The 19,338-nt window shown below is 36.3% G+C and overlaps 1 protein-coding gene across 4 annotated transcripts in view; it reads right to left on the bottom strand.

Moving 5' to 3' along the window:
• The window catches only part of LOC150106656 (vascular endothelial growth factor receptor 1-like), a 672,835-nt gene that overhangs the window by 186,399 nt on the left and 467,098 nt on the right, over positions 1 to 19,338 (bottom strand). For all 4 annotated transcript variants that reach the window (XM_090392613.1, XM_090392614.1, XM_090392616.1 and 1 more), the window contains one exon: positions 8,403 to 8,522. In XM_090392613.1, coding sequence (XP_090248739.1) covers positions 8,403 to 8,522 — 120 coding nt within the window. The remainder of the gene's footprint in view (positions 1 to 8,402; positions 8,523 to 19,338) is intronic.

Below are 19,338 nucleotides of genomic sequence, written 5' to 3'. Positions count from 1 at the left end.
GTCCAAGTAAGTCAAAACTACACACGAATGCAATGCTGAAATGAACTTACAAATGTAAAGATAAGGATGTCATTTTGTCTCTTTACAAAGCCTTGATAAAACCTCACTTGGACTATTGTGTGCAGGTCTGGTCTTCTAGTTTCCATAGCGATTCTGATACAGTGGAGAGAGAGTGGAAAGGAGAACGTTAAAAATGATATCAGGATTGCTGAATACTGATTATGAAGACAGACTGAGACATACAACCTTCTGAAAGGAAAATACAGGATTTCAGTTGATGGAATTTTTCATTTTATGGAGGGTGGGGAAAGGACAAGTGGGCATCCTTGGAAGCTGAGAATGAATGCCACTGAGAAAGGGATGAGGGCTAGATTTTTCTCTCATAGAGTGATGCATGATTGAAATGGATTGCCATTTGATGTGGCATGTGCAAGCAGTGTGAATGAATTCAAGAATAAGTATGATAGTGTGTGTGTTGTATGTGGCCTCCCTCGATGAATCTGTGATTCTCTAGGTCCCTTCCAAAAGTCAATTGTACTTCTCACCACTGCCATAATCTATTTCTGTTCTTACAATTCTCCTGTGGTCCTTGTCTACCAACACATTCAGATCTATTATCTTTTTCAATATCTTCAATATATCCCCATGAAATGTATTCTTTTTCCAAGTCTAAGCAAACAAAGTTTGCACCTAAAGTATTTTCAGGACTGCGACAACTCATGTCTCTGTTTGCTTACACTTGGAAAAAGGAATAAACCAAGTATATAATTTCTTGGTATCTTTAATTTATAGTATAAGGAAGTGGAAAAACTTCCAACAACTATCTCTAATCCAGAGTATTTTAAGAATGAAATGTGACACCTTTTGGCTACTCATATAGGAAAATACAACTTCTGCAATGTGATACTTCAACCTTGAATGTGATACTTCAACCTTGGTATCACCTCTGTGTCTGGCCCCCACTGATGAGAACTCAATAAAGGTCAAATCCAGTCTGGGTAGTGACCTATCCCATAATGCATAGCTTTATGCATGTCTGCAAGGAGGTGTGCTTTATATTATGAGATACTAAGACAAGTGATGTGAAGTAATACCACCTTTACCACGAGTTGACCCAGTCCTGAAAATACTTCAGGTGCAAACTTTGTTTGCTTATAATTGTAAAAAAGGATTAAACCAAGTATATAATTTCTTGGTATCTTTAATTTATAGTATAACCAAGTGGAATAACTTCCAACAACTTTTCTCTAATACAGAGTAATTTAATAATAAAGTGTGACACCCTTTGGCAACTTGTATATGGAAATATGACTTCTGCATTATATCTACCTTAATATCACTTCTGGGTCTGGCTCCCACTGAAGAGACCTTGATAAAGGTCGAAACTATATGGAAACTTATGCTATGCCATATCAGGTTTTTGTTTCTCCAAGAAACATATTTCTGCAGATATAAAAAGTTTATCAGATAGATATCCACTTCTTTCTTATTGGAGATTTAAAAGATTTAACAGGGCTGGAGTAGGAGTTCTTATTTCCCCCCCCTCCTTGGGTCATTCTGTAATACCCAAAGGGATGCAGAAGGAAGAATCTTGACAATAGATTGGAAATACTGTGGATGTGTAATAAGGTTTATAAATGTTTATGCTTCATCCAATGGAACAGCTAGATGAAAATCCCTCCAGGAAATGGAGCAATAGTTATATGGTGCCCACTACATCGTAGCAGTTGGAGACTGGAATTGCACCTAAAAATCCCATATTAGACAAAATAGGAGAACACCCCCCAGGAGTCGAAAAGTGGGATATGCACAGTTAAAAACATGTCTTCACAATGCTCGACTAGTAGAAAAATATGGAGGATTTGCAATCCTAATCTCCAGGCATACACATACTTGAATCAAGGTATTGGTACTCATATTGATCAAATTTATATCTCTTCTTCTCTTATAAATAGGATAATTCAGATAAAACATCTTGACATCAACATGTCAGATCATAATCTAGTTATACTTAAGTTCCATTGCATGGAAAAAGTAGAGATCTCTTCTGGACCATGGGGACTTCCACCAAATTTTCTGTTGATCTTTTCAACTAAATTTCAGACCCTCTGTTTGAATTGGAATAATGTTCCCTGGAATTGGGATATGTGGTTAAAATTCAAACAAGCAGTAAAGCAGAATATGATGGAATGGGGAAAAGAACAGGCTTTACTCAAAAGGAAAAAGTTGAAAGATCTGTATAAAGAGAGAAGCTGGTTTGTAACAAACCAATGCAATAGCATAGAATGTAGCAACGTCATTAGAAACATTAACATAGAGATAGAACTGGAAAGGCAGAAACAAGTAGAAGAAAGAAATTTTAAGATAAGAATACAACAGCACTTAGCAGATAGCCCTCCAGCTGCATTCTTCAATAGACAATTTATAAAATTTAGCAAAGAAAGGACTATCGCTGAAATCTGTATTGATGGAGAAGACATGTCCACCACTAATGACATCCTTGACTCCTTTCAAAAACACTACAAAAATCTGTTTGAAGACAATAGTACTGTTCGAAATTATAACTCTTGGAACATTAATGGCTTTCCTGTTCATATCCAAAATGGGCTTGACAGCCCCATTACAGCATCTGAAGTTACCACAGCCTATGAAGAATGCTAGACAAGAAAATCCACAGGACCCTGATGGTCTAGAGATAGAACTTTATCACGAGGTCTGGGATTTTATTCTTCCTATTTTAGTTACACTGTTTAATTCCTTTCTCTCATCAGGACACATACCAAGTGAATTTGTAGCAAGTCATACTGTCCTCATCCTAAACCTAATAGAGATCACACGTTAATCATCAGCTGGAGACCTATTTCTCTATCTAATACTGACTACAAGATATTTTTCCTCATTATCAATAACAGGCTCAAAGTGGGAATGAAATATATAATTAAAAGCACACAGGTGTATGGAGCAGCAGGTCGCGCAGTAGAATTTAATCTATTTCTGCTACGTGATCTAATCCGCTTAGTTAACATGAAAAAGCACCAATGGTAGTGATATCAGTAGACCTTACTCAAGCATTCGATAATGTCTGGCATCCCTTTCTATTCCACATCCTCCAGAAAATTGGTGTAGGTAAGAAACTGCTATCTGTTATCAAAGGAGCCTATGCAAATTCAACCACCTGCCTCCTAGTAATGGGTTTCTGTCAGACCCAGTAAAAATTCAAAAAGGAGTCAAGCAAGGTTGCCCTCTCAGTCCACTGCTCTTTGCATTGGTTCTTGAACCTTTCTTACAACAAGTCAACAATACACATGCTGTGTGAGGAATAACAGTTTCTTCAACTAAAAAGGAAATTAAGATATTAGCATATGCTGATGGTGTAGTCAGAACTTTGAAGGATAATGATTCCATATATATATATATTTTGGTATTTTAGAAAAATTTGGCAAAAGCAGCAGATTAATTATTAATGCAGACAAGACAAAATTAAAAGTTTATGGAAAGTGAGATCTTGGAGGCATTCCTTTTGGACTAACCCCAAAGAGAGAACCCCTCATTATACTTGGAATTCCCTTCTCCACTTACCCAATATTGCCAGTCTAAGAACTTATATACAAGAACTTGGAAAATAGGGCTGCTCTCCCTTTCTTCTAAAGCCATTATCTTTCCTGCTCAGTTGTATATAATAAATGTTGCAGACATCACAGAAGCTGAAGAAAAGCAATTATATAGTAAACCTCTGCAATTTTTTTGGTCTAGCCGATACCAAAAAGTTAAAAAGGAATTTTTTCAACAATCAACAAAGCATGGAGGATTTGGACTTCCAGTCTTAAAATTCTGCTCTTTAAGCAATACAGCTTCAAAAATTCATAAAATAGTGCAAACTAGTCACACATGTGCAGACCTTCTCCTGTACTACTTGGGTTTTCGTCTTCCCCCCTGTTTGGAGTTAATGATTATAAAGGTCCAAAGGCTGAGATTGTTCCTGAATACTACAACACTCTGTGTTGTAGTATTCAGGAACACCATCTAGTGATAAACTAGATGGTATTCCTGAATTCAGGAATGCTAGAACACTCTTGAATTGACATTCTTTCCATTAAAAAAAGTAAAATTTGGTATAAAGAAATCTTTAATCTCTTTCACTGCGAAGTTCCACATTTGGGTACTGATAACAATATTTTGTTTCATAACTTGATGAAGTTCCAAGGGTACCCTAACAGAAAGGATCTTGCTTGGAGAATTGCATATGGTTGCCTTCCAGTCAAGGCCATCAAATGGAGGTACTTTAACATCGGAGAACAATTGTTTCTAATTGGTAACATCTGTTACCAATTAGAAACAGTAGAACATGCATTCTACAGCTGCCTTCTTGCTCTGTGTATTTGGAACAGATTATGTAATGTGTTGACCATGCCACTATTTACAACAGAACAGGTTATTTTTTTTTACAATACCCACCACCTGTCAGCAATAGGAAGAGAATTTTGAATTTTATAATTAATGAATTAAAATACATTTATGGAAGGTTAGAAAAAACATGGATTCGAAAACCAGCAATATGACATCGAAATGCTTTATAATATAATATTGTATTGTGGAAATTTTATTGTTCAGTCAGACGTTTTTGTATTTAGAAAGAAGCATTTTAGGAGATATCAAGTTTATCACTAGATGGTGTAGACCACCCACATTATGTAATATTTACCAGGGAGGAGATAAAATTCTGCCTATTCTTGCTATGAGAGGTTTTTTAAATAGTTCCATCCTCTTAATTCAATGTAGTCTTATGGTGAATTGCAGTGATGACTGGAGAGAGCAATCACAGGCAGAGAAGACCAACTCAAGGAGGTTAACCCAGATGGGGCTAACCACCTGGGTATCAGTCATCTTTGCGTTTTAGTTTCAATTGGTTTTTTGGTTGTTTCATCTATATGAGATTGGTGAAAAAGGAAAACTGTTTGGCTATATGATGATATAAAAGAGCTGAGGCCTTTTCTCTCTCACTCTCATGATATCTATCTGTCTTTTTTTTCTCCTAATACTATCAGGCTCTCTTGCACCCCCTATACTAACTATTCTAGGCCTATGACAAGCAAACCTTTACTTTTTCACCTCAATAAAGATCGAAACCAGTCTGGGTAGTGCCCCATCCCATAATGCATAGCTTTATACATGTCTGCAAGGAGATGTGCTTTGCATTATGGGATACTAAAGCAAATGATGTGAAGTCATACCACCTTTACCATGAGTTGCCTCAGTCTTGAAAATATTTCAGGCACAAAGTTTGTTTGCTTACACTTTGAAAACGAATTAAACCAAGTATATAATTTCTTGGTATCTTTAATTTATAGCATAACCAAGTGAAAAAATTCCATCATCAATATACAGCATATCTTTGATAATGATGAGAAACTGGTTTTTATTTGGTTGTTAAGAATTAAAAAATATACACAAACGTATGATTTTAGTATGAAAATAAGACCTCTATGCCTTATCTAGAAAATGAGTAAGAAAAACATGACTTGTTTAATAAGAAAAGCCACAGGAACATGGGATTCTGTAATCCCATGTTCCTGTGGCCTTGAACAAATATCCTTGGGTTTACATCTGTAAACCCAAGGATGTTTGTAGAAGGGATTGTTGTCCCATAGAGAGCAATATACAGCATATCTTTGATAATGATGAGAAACTGGTTTTTATTTGGTTTTTAAGGATTAAAAAACATATACACAGATTAAAAGAAACCAACTAGTTTCAACATAGATAGCATTTGGTTTCTTTGAGGTAAAATATAAGTGTATTGTTGGAAAATACAAAATATAAATAAATAAGCAAAGCTGGAAAAAACCACTATATTATAAATGATAGAAATATATAAATTCAAACTAACACTGTTTGAATATGATTAGTTGAAATCTAGGATATGAAGAGATCTAATAAATCTTGATTCTTATTAAGTGAACCATGAGCAACAATGATTATAGTGAATTCTTTTATCTGACAAGGGAAAGGAAGTTTTTTCTAGATAAAGCAGAGAGGTCTTGTTCAAATCGCTGTCATGTGTATGATAGGATGTAAACCTGATCTTTCCTCCTTATTATGCAACACATCGCTGACATGTTCCTTTTTTTTTTCCCTTATCTCAGACTTCCAGAAAGGTCACAGGAACATGGGATTCTGTAAACCCAAGGATGTTTGTAGGGATTATTGTCCTGTGAAGAGCAAAGGAGGCTATGCATGGTGAGAATAGGTTTGAATGCCACTCTGATGTTATGAAATTTGAGGAGATTAGCAATTTTCATTGAAAGACTACCAATGCAAAATACTGAAACTGAGTCTCTATAGTATATGTCAGGATTTGGCTGCAGAGCAGGACTGGAGAATAGTATTTTTTTAGAACAGTATTTTTTTTGGATATTCATTGAAAATAAGTTGGTTGAATGGAAATTGTAATTCTTCATTTTTCTTGTCTTTATCTTTGAGGATAGAGATAGCATGATTTTTGAGAATATGAAGGATTCCTATTTTCTGTGGACTTTCAGTAAACATCTAATGGGAAACTGTTTTCAGAAGTTTCTAAAGTGAGGACATCCAGAAAGGGTAGTTTGCATTTGTTTTCAACTTCTGAAGTCAATTTTAATTTTTGGTTGAATGAACTGATAAAACTGTTTAAATCAGCAATTCTATGTTTTCAGATGATAAAGACACTTTTTCTCTAAATTTTCCATGGAGATCAGTGTATGAGGGGAGATAATGGACTTCCCATGGATAGACCAAAAACTTTTTTTGTTGATATGATGGTTCCATTTAAAGTAATTAGATTGAAGGCAATGTTTCAAGAGTCTTGTGATGTCACAAGATTCTTTAAACATAACTTGTTAATTTATATTTTGTATTTGCCAGCCACATATTTATATATTTTATCCTGAAGATACCAAGTGATCTGTAATGAATCAGCTTAGTTTCTTTTAATCTGTATTTTTATAATACTTAATGACCAAATAAATATCCAATTTCTCACCATTAACCGTTTATGGTCGAAAGTTCTCCTTCAGGAATTTTTTTTTTCTGAATTTCAAAGCCTTAACTTTGCAATGTTGAACTGCCAGACTCATTTATCTGCACAGAAAGTTTATTGAAATCTTCAAAAAAAAGAAAATGAAAATTATCCTAAAGAAAAACTGGTGGGGGCTATGAAAAGCACAACAGGTTTTGCTTTCCACAGCTTTTCCCCAAATTTGTATTATCTGGCAATAATAGTACACCTTCATATAAACCTCTTCCAACATCATTGAACATATAAAAAAGAATAATGGGTCCTAAAAACATACTTCTGCAGCACACCATTTGACTTTCCTTCTTCTGTGATACTACTCACCCATATAACAACTAACTGATGTTTATTAAAGATCCAGTCCTACTCACTATTTTTATGAATATCAATTTAAATATAAATTTAAATGCCAACTTACAATGTGATATATCATAGTTATCTGCAAAATCAACATACTACAGAATATATCCTGCCCCTTTCCCTTAACAAACTCATGCTGACTCTCACAGACAATCCTGCTGTTTTCAACCCAATCCTGGATTCTAGCCAAAATTATATTGATAATAAACTCTCTCAACACTTTATAACTTGAAAGACAAGCCTATAATTTGAAGCTATAATCTCATCATCTCTCTCCCTCTGCTTGTGCAGTGAAACAATTTTGCACTTCTTCCACTCTTTTGGGAACTTTCCTTTTGCAAAGTCATTGTTGAATAAGCATGGCATGTTAATTCCTGGAATATTCCTTTAGAACACATTGATATATATGTGTGGCATGGCCTCATCAGATGATGAAATTAATTTCCCACCTAAAGGCAATCACAAACATCCATGGTGGGATTTGAACCAGCAGCCTGTTGGTTGGAGAGCAGACACATTCTCTAACCATCTGGTCTGGCATTGTTAAGAAATTGATGATAAATATTTCTTGACATTCCTCCAAGCTGCACCAATCTTTCTTCACCTAAATTGTCATTCCAATATTTCCTGAATCAGTGTTCTGAATTTTCTGTACTTACCATTCTATAGATACCTTGCATCGAGTAAGTACTTCATAGGCACTTTCATGAACTGAAGACACAGTCAAGATCACATTTAACAATGAGAGCCTCCCAATTTTTATTCATTCACTATGATGATACCAATTTAGTTAATTCCAGATTTTTAATTATAAATGCTAACTGAAAATAAATGTGTAAATCAGCCAAATTGTAGAAAATATCCAGATAACAAAATTGATCATCTACAGGTTGTAAATTGTTCATAAATTAATTTCTTTATCTTTTAATATGTTAGTTACTATTAGTAACAGCAAAACATCATATTTAATGATACATTTTTAAGATTTCACCTTTTGTAATATTGTTTGTAACTGCACCAAGAAGATTAACAATATTTAGGTGCTGACCCAAATGAATGAGAATTTTTAGTTCTGCCATCAAAGCCTTCCTTTGATTCACATCAGCACATTCTATAAGAGAAAAAAAAATCGTTTAACTGACACTAATATAGATTGTTCATTGCACAAATACATACCATTACACATATTAGAAAAGCCTTTCAAAATTAAAAAAAAGAAAATTAAAATATATTTAAAAAAATTAAAGTTGCAACCCAAATCTGGAAGTTCAGCTCTAAACATCCAAGTAATCTAAGGATAATGGGTGAAAGAGATAGTAAGTGATTTTAAGAAATGAGGTGAAATATAAGGGAATAAGTAAGTGTAAGGGAGGTTCTAAGACTGCAGTAGCATATTATAGACCAATCATTGTCTCAGGCATGGTGGTAAAAGTACTGAAAAAATTGATCAAAAAGAGAATTCAAGAATGGGTAGATAAAAATATGATACTGTATGAGGGACAACATAGCTTTCTAAAGGGTTGGTCATTCCACTTTTAATTTACCAACTTTTTATAACTTTATAACTATTTATAACTTTTTTTGCTGGCCTGGTTGGCTGAGTGGTTAGCGTATCCGCTCACGAGCCAAAAGGCTCCGGGTTCAAATCATGCCGTGGGCATGGATGTTTGTAATTGTCTTTGAAAATACTAGAGGTGGTGGTGGTGGTAGTGGTTGGCAGTAGATGGATTGAGTGATGCAGAGTTGTGGAGTGAATGCCCTCCCTCGATGAGTCATTGGACTACCTGGAGGTGTCATGTAATAATAATAATAATAGTAGAGTGACAGCTGAGTTGGAAAAAAGGAAATGGCTACATGATGATTCTGCTGGATTTTGAAAAGGCATTTGAGAAAACACCACATGGAACTCTGTTACACAAATTAGAACAAATGGGGATGGATATGACACTGGTTAAGTGGCTAAGAGGATGGCTGCTGGACAGATATATCAAAAAGTGGTATATGGAGGGGCAGAATCAAGACAAAAACAGGTGACTAGTGGTGTGCCATGAGGTTCATTTCTGGTACTACTGTTTAATTTGTACATCAGTGATATAGGAAATAACCTGAAAGGAAATATTAAGTTGTTTGCTGATGATGCAAAAATAGGTAGAATAATATCACAGTTAATCAAAGCAATGTGGAGGACTTGCAGGACTATTTAAACATGCTCTCAATATGGTAAAAAGATAATGGTTACCAGTTTAATGTGGAGGAATATAGAGTTATGCATTTAGGGATAAATAGATTAGAAGTTGTGTATCACACTGAGGGAACTGTACTCTAGGAAACAGATGAAGCTAGAGATTTAGGGATGGTGGTGGTGGTGGTAGAGAGAGAGTTAAAGTTTAGAGGACATATTGCTATGGTTGCCCATAATATTTAGGTGTTGTGTTGGTAATTGGAGAGCACACTAACAAGAAGAGATATGGAAATTATTATTCCTCTTTATAAGGTTGATAAGTCCACATCTGGATTACCGTGCTCAGGTCTGGACTTCTGGATTTATTGGGATGTGGAAGCAGTGGAGAAGATTGAGAAGTGAGCAACCAAGATGGTGAATGGTCTGTGGAATGTTCCCTATGGAGAGACTGGGAGTGTGTGGATCAGAATTTGGTTTAATAGGAGAAAAAGAGGGGATATGATAGAAACATTTCAGTTACTTAAAGGGTTCTATAGGATTGATGTAGGGGAAATGTTTCAGCAATTGGCTAGAGGGGGCCACAAAAAGATGTTATCCCTGGAAGTTGAATAAAGGTGTGGTTAGTAGAGATGTGAGGATGTTTGTTAATAGATTCAAGGAGAGATATAACAGATTGTGTGGATAGCTATGTCTTCCACAATGAGTCGTCAGATTCCATGGAGGTACCCGTACAATAATAATAATGCATGCAGCATGAGAATAAGCTGTTACTGAATACAAATGAAAAGGTGCAGATAATAGAGTGAAAAATAGCCAAGAGAAAGAGATAATGAATAATATAATGAATAATCCTTTCTTTTAGGCTTACACGGTGATCCGTATACATTTTGGAAAATTATGGAGACTACCGTGTTTGAGTAAAACTTTAGTTTAATATAAACTAAAATCCACTTTTGACATTTATATCAAGGTCATCTTCTGAAGCATATGCACTATATACAGAAAACAAGCTATACTACAATCTACATGGTTTGTTAAAGTTACTGACCAACCATTACAACAATTATTGGCCTGACCTCTGGTGAAAAAAAAATAAATAAATAAAAATAAAACAAAATAATAAAATATAAAATAAAATAAAATAAGAAATGAAAAATAAAAATATACATCAACGCTAGAGTCCTATTATTAATATTATCTACTGGTTGTAAAATTACATTGGAAGCAACAACAAGTCTGTGTGTGTGTGTGTGTATATTAACACCATGATCATACATGTACATTCCAACCAGTTGGTATGAAATGGTTTCCAAAATTGGCTGAAGGTTGACTAGAGTCCTGACGTATGCTGGATACTACGTATTGGGCGGGCTGAATGTGTGCCATCCAGATTCTTGGAATTTTCATGCCGCCATTATTGTTGATATTTGGGTGGTTTATTAGAATTTCACAGGCTGCCTTAAATTTTCTTTCATACCAGGTTTTTGTATGGTGTAAAGAGCGTGTACTTTTCCAGTCGATTTGGTGTAAGGTGTTGAGAGCGTGATCTGAGAGGCCTGCTTCACCAAAATGGTTATATTTAATGTGTCTTATGTATGTATAGGGAGTTCTTTCTTATGTATAGGGATTGTACGTCCTGTTTCACCAATGTACAGTAAGGTACAGGTGCAGTGGATGCAATAAACTCCAGGATGTGCTAATAAGGAGGAGAGGATCCTTAGAGGAGTTGAATATGTTTTTAAGTTTAGTAGGTGGTTTAAAGGTGGCATTGAGGTTATAATGGTGTAGGATTCTGTTGATTTTTTCCAATAACCCTTTAATGTATGGGATGGCTATGGTTTTACTATAGTCTAGATTCTTTTTTGTTGATGTTTTATGAAGTATTTTATTGATAGTATTTTTCTTATAACCATTATTTATGAATGTGTCGCTGATGATTTTTAGTTCCTGTTTCAGAGCTTGCTGGTTGGAGCAAATTATTATAGCTCTGTTTTTAAGGGTGTTAATGACTCCATATTTTTGTGATGGGTGGTGGTATGAATTAGCATGTATGTATTGGCCAGTGTGTGTGTCGGTTTGCAGTAGACCGTGAAGGAGAGACTGCCTGAAGGAAGACGTGTGACCAGTGTATCTAGGAATGGGAGCAAGTTCTGATTTTCAATTTCGATGGTAAATTGTATGTGTTCATGTTGTTTGTTCAGGTGGCTAAGGAATGTGTTTAGCGTTCATCACCCATGCGACCAGATAATGAAACAAACACATCATCAACGTGTCTAAGCCACACTGTAGGTTTTAGAGTGGTGTAATCAAGAGCACTTTGTTTAAAAGTTTCCATATAGAAGTTAGCGATTGGGGGAAGGGATAGTGGCAAGCCCATGGCTGTACCTTCTTTTTGTAGGTAAAATTTATTTTGTCACATGAAGTAACCGGACCGTAGTACGTGGGCAAAGAGGGCCGTAATGTCAGGTGGAACTTTGTTCTGTAGTAGAAGGATTGTGTCATTGATTGGGATATTTATGAAAAGGGTCGAAACTGACTAATAAGTCATCTTTGTCGAGTGTTATGTTTTTAATTTTGTTTATAAAGTGTTGTGTGTTCTTTATGTAGATTTCTATTTTTTGTCTTTATGTTTTTTTTTGTTTATGTTTTTATGTTTATGTTTGTCTTTATGTCTTTTGTCTTTGTATTTATATTTATCTTTATGTCTATTTTGTAGATTGTAGTATAGCTTGTTTTCGGTATATAGTGCATATGCTCCAGAAGATGACCTTGATATAAAGGTTGAAACATCGAAAGTGGATTTTAGTTTATATTAAACTAAAGTTTTACTCAAACACGGTAGTTGTCTCCATAATTTTCAAAATGTATATAATGAATAAATATTAATGTGATGAATAACTGAGAGTACATAAGGTTTGTCTTCTAGAAAGACAAATGATGAGTCAATGATTTGAGGTTTCAGAATAATTAGTAAACAAGAAAGAGCCTCGGTGGTGGAACAAAGGACTTATTATTATTACTATTACATGATACTTTCATGGAATCTTAGAAGATTCCATGAAAAATCTTAGAAGTCATTATAAGAGGATATTCAGCACTACAGGACTCACTTTCTACGCTGCATATTTTTGTCTTTTAGTTGTCTGTTCTGGCAATTGCCTGTTTTGCAGGAAGAAAATACTTGAGTTTCTGGTATAAAAAACCATGCTATCTCTAAATAAGAATGACTAGCTCACATTCATATGAAAAATATGCAGATAAAGATTTCTCTTGTCATGACAGGAATTCTTCTTCTGTCTATTGAAATGGACAGAAGAAGAATATGACTATTGTGGAGAGTAAGAGATAAATAGTGGAAGACAGTTTCTACTCTCTGAGCAAAGTACAGATGTTCTACATTCATGTAGAATTATATGGTTTCATTATCATCAGGATGACTTACTTGTGAATGAGTTATCTGAGGAAATAAACAAGCTGACGTAAATAATGCAATAGGGTTTGATAATATATCACTACACCTCATGACGGAATGTTCCAGAGAAATGGCAGTAGCATTGACATGCCTGTTTAAAGTGAGTTTTATAACAGCACAAGTTCCAAGGGAGTGGAAAGAAGGTAAGATTGTTCCACTGCGTAAAGGTGGTGATAAGGCTATAAATTATAAACCAATCTGTATATCTGGAGTTGTGGTGAAGGTACTAGAGAGAGAGATTGGTGAGAAGTAGGATAACAGAAATGGGTTCATAACATATTCTCTATGGTTATCAGCATGGGTTTGTTAAAGGAAGATCATGTTTTACCAACTTACTCATGTATTATATAAACAAGGTGACAAACGTCTTGGACAAGGGCGATGCATATATACAGTGGAATACTTAGATTTTATAAAAGCTTTTGATAGACTGCCACATAACAAACTAATGATTGGTTACTGGCTGTCAGATAGGTATCAGAAAGTTGTATATGAGGGTGCAATATCCTGAAAGAGGAAAGTCACTTGTGGTGTGCTTCAGGGGTCTGGTTTGGGACTGTTGTAATTTAATTCGTATATTAATGATATTGAGTTAGGTTTAACTGGTTATATGCAAATGTTTGTGGATGATGAAAAATTGGGGGAGAGCAATGCAAAGTCAAGTAGATGTTATGGCCTTACAGGAGAACTTGAATAGATTGTATGAATGGGCAGGTAAATGGAACTATCAGTTCAATGTTGCAAAGTGTAAGGTTTTGAAATTTGTTAAACAGTGATGGGATGCAAGGTATACACTTGGTGGGGAAACTTTAAAGGAGATAGACCAGATGAGAGATCTGGGAGTGGTGGCGGTCCTTGTTTACCACTACTCCCAGAATTTCAGGGGCCACACTGCACAAGTTGTGAAGTTGTCACATCAGATAATGGCAGTGATCTGAAGGATTTTGACAGGCAGAAATAAAGAGGATATAATTGTTGTATAAGGGTCTTAATGAGGCCTCATATGGATTATTGAGCAGAGATTTGGTCACCGGGTTTCCTTTGGCAATGAGGTTATGTTAAAAAGGGTGCAGAGAAGATTCAAAAAGGTGGCAACTGGTCTTTGGAATGTGGATTTATGAGGACAGATTGAAAGAATGTAATTTGCAAAGTCTTGTGAACAGGAGAGGGGAATGGGGGTGGGATATGATTGAGACATATAAGTTTGTCAGAAGTTGATACCAAGTTAACATGGAAGAAATTTTTCATAAAATGGGAGGGGGGGGGGCGATAGGACAAGAGGCCATCGCCAAAAACTGTATTAGTGTGTGTGAGAAAAAGAATGAGTAGTAGATTCTTTGCATGGAGTGTCATTGGTGAGCAGAATAATTTGCTTGGGGTGTGTAAAGTGGATACAATGAATCAGATTAAGGCACAGTTGGATGAGCTTTGTGTGTGATTTTGCATACCTTTCATGATGAGTCTCTGATTCCATGGATATCAGATGTTAATAATAATATTCAGAATATGGTAACATGCAATGCCTTAATTTTGAAAAAAATAATTCAGAATATTAATATGCAGTAAATTATAGCTAATAACATAGTAATTTTTCTCAAAAGTAATAGAAATAATATATAATATGTAATCTGTTAGTGGCCAGATCGGTTTGAAAGCACCAGTTCTTGTCTGATCACTAAAGTTAAGCAAAATTGAGCCCACTTAGTACTTGGGAGGGTTGAACCTGGGAACCCTGGGTGCTGCTGGCATTAATTATTTTGACAAGAGCAGTTGATGAGGGAAAGGCATACACTGCCATTTTTTTTGATTTTGCAAAGGCATTTGACAGGGTGCCACACAATAAGCTGATATTCAAGTATTTAAGTTCCAGCACATGGGTTTAGATGTCAAGTTAGTCAACTGGATTCAGGATTGGCTGTCTGATAGGTATCAGAGAGTAGTGTATGGTGGGGCAACATCAGGGAGGCAGAAGGTTACAAGTAGGGTTCCACAGATTCAGTACTGGGACCTGTATTATTTAACCTTTATATCAATAACATTGTCAATAGATTGCAAGGTGATATTCAGGTGTTTGCAGATGATGTGAAACTGGGAAGAATTATTAGTAACATTGCAGATGCAGCAGCCATGCAAGAGGATTTGAATAAACTAGACAGATGGGCAAATGAATAAATACAAAAGGGTGTTGGTTTAATGCAGCAAAATGTAAAGTCTTGAAGTTTGGGATACATCGATGGAAGGCTGCATACTCAATTGGAGGAGCTGTACTGGAGGAAGTAGGGGAGAGACAAGAGATCTGGAGGGTGATGATTGATAGTAAACTGACATTCAGCGAGCATAGTGCAAAGGTGTGAAGGTAACCCAGAGGATTGCTGCAATACTGAGAAGAATGCTGACCGGCAGAGATAAAATGATTATCATTCCACTGTATAAGACTCTGATCAGACCTCACTTACACTATTGGTCTTAAATTTGGTCCCCAGGATTTGAAGGGGATAAATTAACTGTGGAAAGGGTACAGTGGTGGATAACAAAGATGGTTTCAGGACTGTACAATGTTAGTTATGCAGATTGGCTGAGGGAATGTGAACTTCATAGTTTGGTGAATAGAAGTGGGAAGAAGAGGCGATATGATCAAGACTTTTAAACTGTTGAGAGATAGTTACAGGATTGACACTGGGGAGTTCTTTCACTTGGTGGAACAGTGGGAAGGAGAAATTTCAAGGGCCATCCCTTGAAGTGACGAAAGGAAGCTGTGAGGAAGAGGGTGAGGAGTGGTTTCTTTCCATGGAGGGTGGTTGAACCGTGGAATGCATTGCATGATCGAGTGGTGAGAACAAGAATGGTCAATGGGTTCAAGAAATACTATGATAGACTGCATTTCCTAGGAAGGACCTTCCATGATGAGTCTCTTGACTCCATGGAGGCCTGAATAATAATAATAATAATAATATATACTTATTAATATATTTATCTAACAGATAAATATATAAATAGTAAATAAATACAGTGGTGCCTTGAGATACGAGTTTAATTCATTCCATGACCGAGCTCGTAAGTCAAAATGCTCGTATCTCAAATCAATTTTCCCCATTAAAATTAATTAAAATGAGATTAATTCGTACCAGACCCCCCAAAAAACCACTCTAATTTTTTTATAATAATGTATTTATAATGAACAAATATTGTATACAAACAAAATAAAACCAAATACATACATACGTGTAAAAGAGAATCTAAAGAAATAAACAGATGTTGGCGGAGCCGATTAGTGTATGGTATTAATTTTTTCTTTCATTTCACTTTTGCTTAACTTAATTTTCTTCTTCACTAGTTTTTTTTCTTTTTTGCCACGCTTTCATCACTTTCATCTGCAGGGCGTTTCAATAGAAACCTGTCCAAGGAGCTTTGTTTCTTCCTTCCTTTTAGAATGTTTCTGAAATGAGTTAGGCAAGTGTCATTAAATAGCACCGCTGCACGACCAGTTGCAACTTTTTCAGTGTGTTTCTTTTCAATAAAATCCAAAATTTTTTCCCACATTGCCAACACTTTATTTCACTTGAAGAGATAACCTCCTCTGCCTCTGCGGTTGTACCAATTTCCTGCAGAACCTCCGTATGTTGCTGTGTGTGTAGTTCCGTCAACTCCTCCGTTGTCAGTTCCTCAGAATGTACAGCGACAAGATCTTCGATGTCTCCTTTATCCACCTCCAGGCCCATGGACTTTCCGAGGGACACAATCTCCTCCAGCACTTCCTGTTCAGGTCTAAATCCTTCAAAGTCCCTTTCAGCCACAGCCTTTTCCATGCAGAGGTCAAGGTCCTTTTTGTAACACCCTGTCAGGCCATATCAATAATTTTGAGGCATATGACAATGTTGTAGTGGTCCTTCCAGAACTCTCGAAGGGTGAGGTTTGTGCTCTCCGTAACCTCAAAGCAGCGTCGGAACAGGTGTTTGGTAAAAAGTTTCTTGAAATTGGAGATCACCTGTTGGTTCATGGGCTGTAGGATAGGGGCAGTGTTGGATGGAAAGCAGAGAACCTTTATAAAGCTGAACTCCTCGAGGATGTCGTCCTCAAGGTTTGATGGATGGGCATTAGCATTGTCAAGGACGAGAAGGGCTTGCAGGGATAAGTCATTGACCTCGAGGTATTCCTTAACGGCAGGACCAAAGACCAAGTTGACCCACTGCACAAAAAACTGCCTAGTGACCCATGCCTTTGGGTTTGCCCTCCACATAACCTGCAATTTTTCTTTTAAAACCTTATGTGTCTTGAAGGCCCTGGGGTTTTCAGAGTGGTATACGAGCAGCAGCTTGATCTTGCAGTCGCCATTCGCATTTACACACAGTGCGAGGGTCAACCTATCCGTCATGGGCTTGTGACCTGGTATCTTCTTTTCTTCTGCCATTATGTAAGTTTTGCTTGGCATCTTCTTCCAGAAGAGTCCTGTCTCGTCACAGTTGAAAACTTGTTGGGGGTTTTATCCTTTGGCTTCGATCAATTCAGCAAAGGTTTTTACAAATTCTTCAGCTGCCTTAGAATCAGAGCTCACTGCCTCATCATGCCTGACAACTGAGTGAATGTCGGTCCTTTTTTTTTTGGAAATTTTCGAACCACCCACGACTGGCTTTGAACTGCTCTTGTGAAGTCTCCTGTGCTGAAGTATCTGGGGTCTGCTGCAGCAAATCTGTGTAAGTGGCTCATGCCTTCTCGTAAATTATAGTCTCTGTCACAGTGTCTCCTGCAAGCTGCTTCCCTGTCAACCAAAAAATCAGCAGGTTCTCCATCTTTTCATGGACAGAGTTGCGTAGCTTTGAAATAATTTTAACACCCTTAGCTGGAGTTATAGCCTTTATCGAGTCCTTCTGCTTCAGAATAGTACATATCATAGAAGTAGTGCGATTGTACTGCGTTGCCAAGTCTATTACTCTTATGCCTTGCTCATGTTTGTCTGTTATCTCATGCTTTAATTCCATGGATATCACCTTTTTCCTTTTCTCACCACTGTTCTTTACACTCACCTTCTTTGGACTCATGGTTATATGAAAAAAATTAGCTAAATAACTGTACATACAAAAAAAAAACACAAATTTAAAACTCAACACGACAGAATGAATGAATAAGTGAACTGAACGATGTGTAAGACTCGGGAATCTGAGCAGAGTGGTGGTTGTGACGTCACTGAAGCAGGCTTGTAACTCAAGGCAAAAAATCAACCAAGTGACAGCTCGTATCTCCAAAAAACTCGTATGTTGGAGCACTCGCATCTCAAGGTACCACTGTATTTATTATTTATATATCTTCCTGTACAAAAGAGAAACTGTTTTAATGAGAGGATGCACATTATTATGGAAATGATTACAAGGAAAAAAACAATTGTCTGTTCATCTTTCAGATTTATTAAGCAAGTGCAAAGATGTCAACATAAGCAAGGCATTAGATAAGAATAAAGATCTGCAAGTCATCCAACTAGGTCACATAGACTACAGAAGTGAGTATTCATCAAAATCATACAGGTAACTTATTTGTCTGTACACAAATGACAGGAGTATTAGAAACAAAGGAATAGAATTTGTTGCCTTGGTGAACATATTGGCCTCAGATTGTAGCCATTAGTGAGACCTGGCTATCAGAAGTAGAAATACTCACTGGTACTGAGTGTAAAGGGTACAGCATTTTTAGGAATAATAGGAGAAGGGGGAGGGCACTGCTAATGATGCTCAATGATTTGAGTCCAGTTAAGGTAGAAAGATATGATTGCAATACTAGTAACACTTTTCCACTTGACAGTGAGTTTGAAGCCATTTGGTATGAGGTGAAGTCAAACAAGACCAAATACATAGCGGTGTTTTTTACTAGAGACCTAGTAGATTAGTTGCTATAAACAATGAAACAAAGGTTGTGAAATAAGTAATCATCATGGGTACTTTACTTTAATTATCTGAACACTGACTGGGCAACAGTGAAATCTCATGAGTAAAGTGAAACCAAATTTATTGAGGCTGTTCAAAACATCAAAAGGAGGGGAGGGGTAGTTAAAAACATGACTGGATTGTTCTGCCTTTGGTTGGTGACAGTGATCATGCTGTACTGACTTGGGAAGTGGCTAAGTTTATTGAAGTTCCATTCAGAAACAGTCACATGTAACATTCGCAGAATGGTTTGAATAGGCTTACGGAAATGGCTGCAGTTCAATATTAATAAATGTAAAGTCATGCATTTGGGTAATGAGATATTTAATTCATATTATACTGGTGATATTAAGCCAAAAGA

This window comes from Typopeltis vanoorti, chromosome 5 (genome assembly GCF_054136105.1).
Source record: "Typopeltis vanoorti isolate ZY-2024b chromosome 5, IOZ_Tvanoo_1.0, whole genome shotgun sequence".
In the NCBI taxonomy this organism is placed as follows: Eukaryota; Metazoa; Arthropoda; class Arachnida; order Uropygi; family Thelyphonidae; genus Typopeltis; species Typopeltis vanoorti.
Note: the sequence above shows the minus strand (reverse complement) of the source record. Positions and strands in the feature narration are given on the sequence as shown.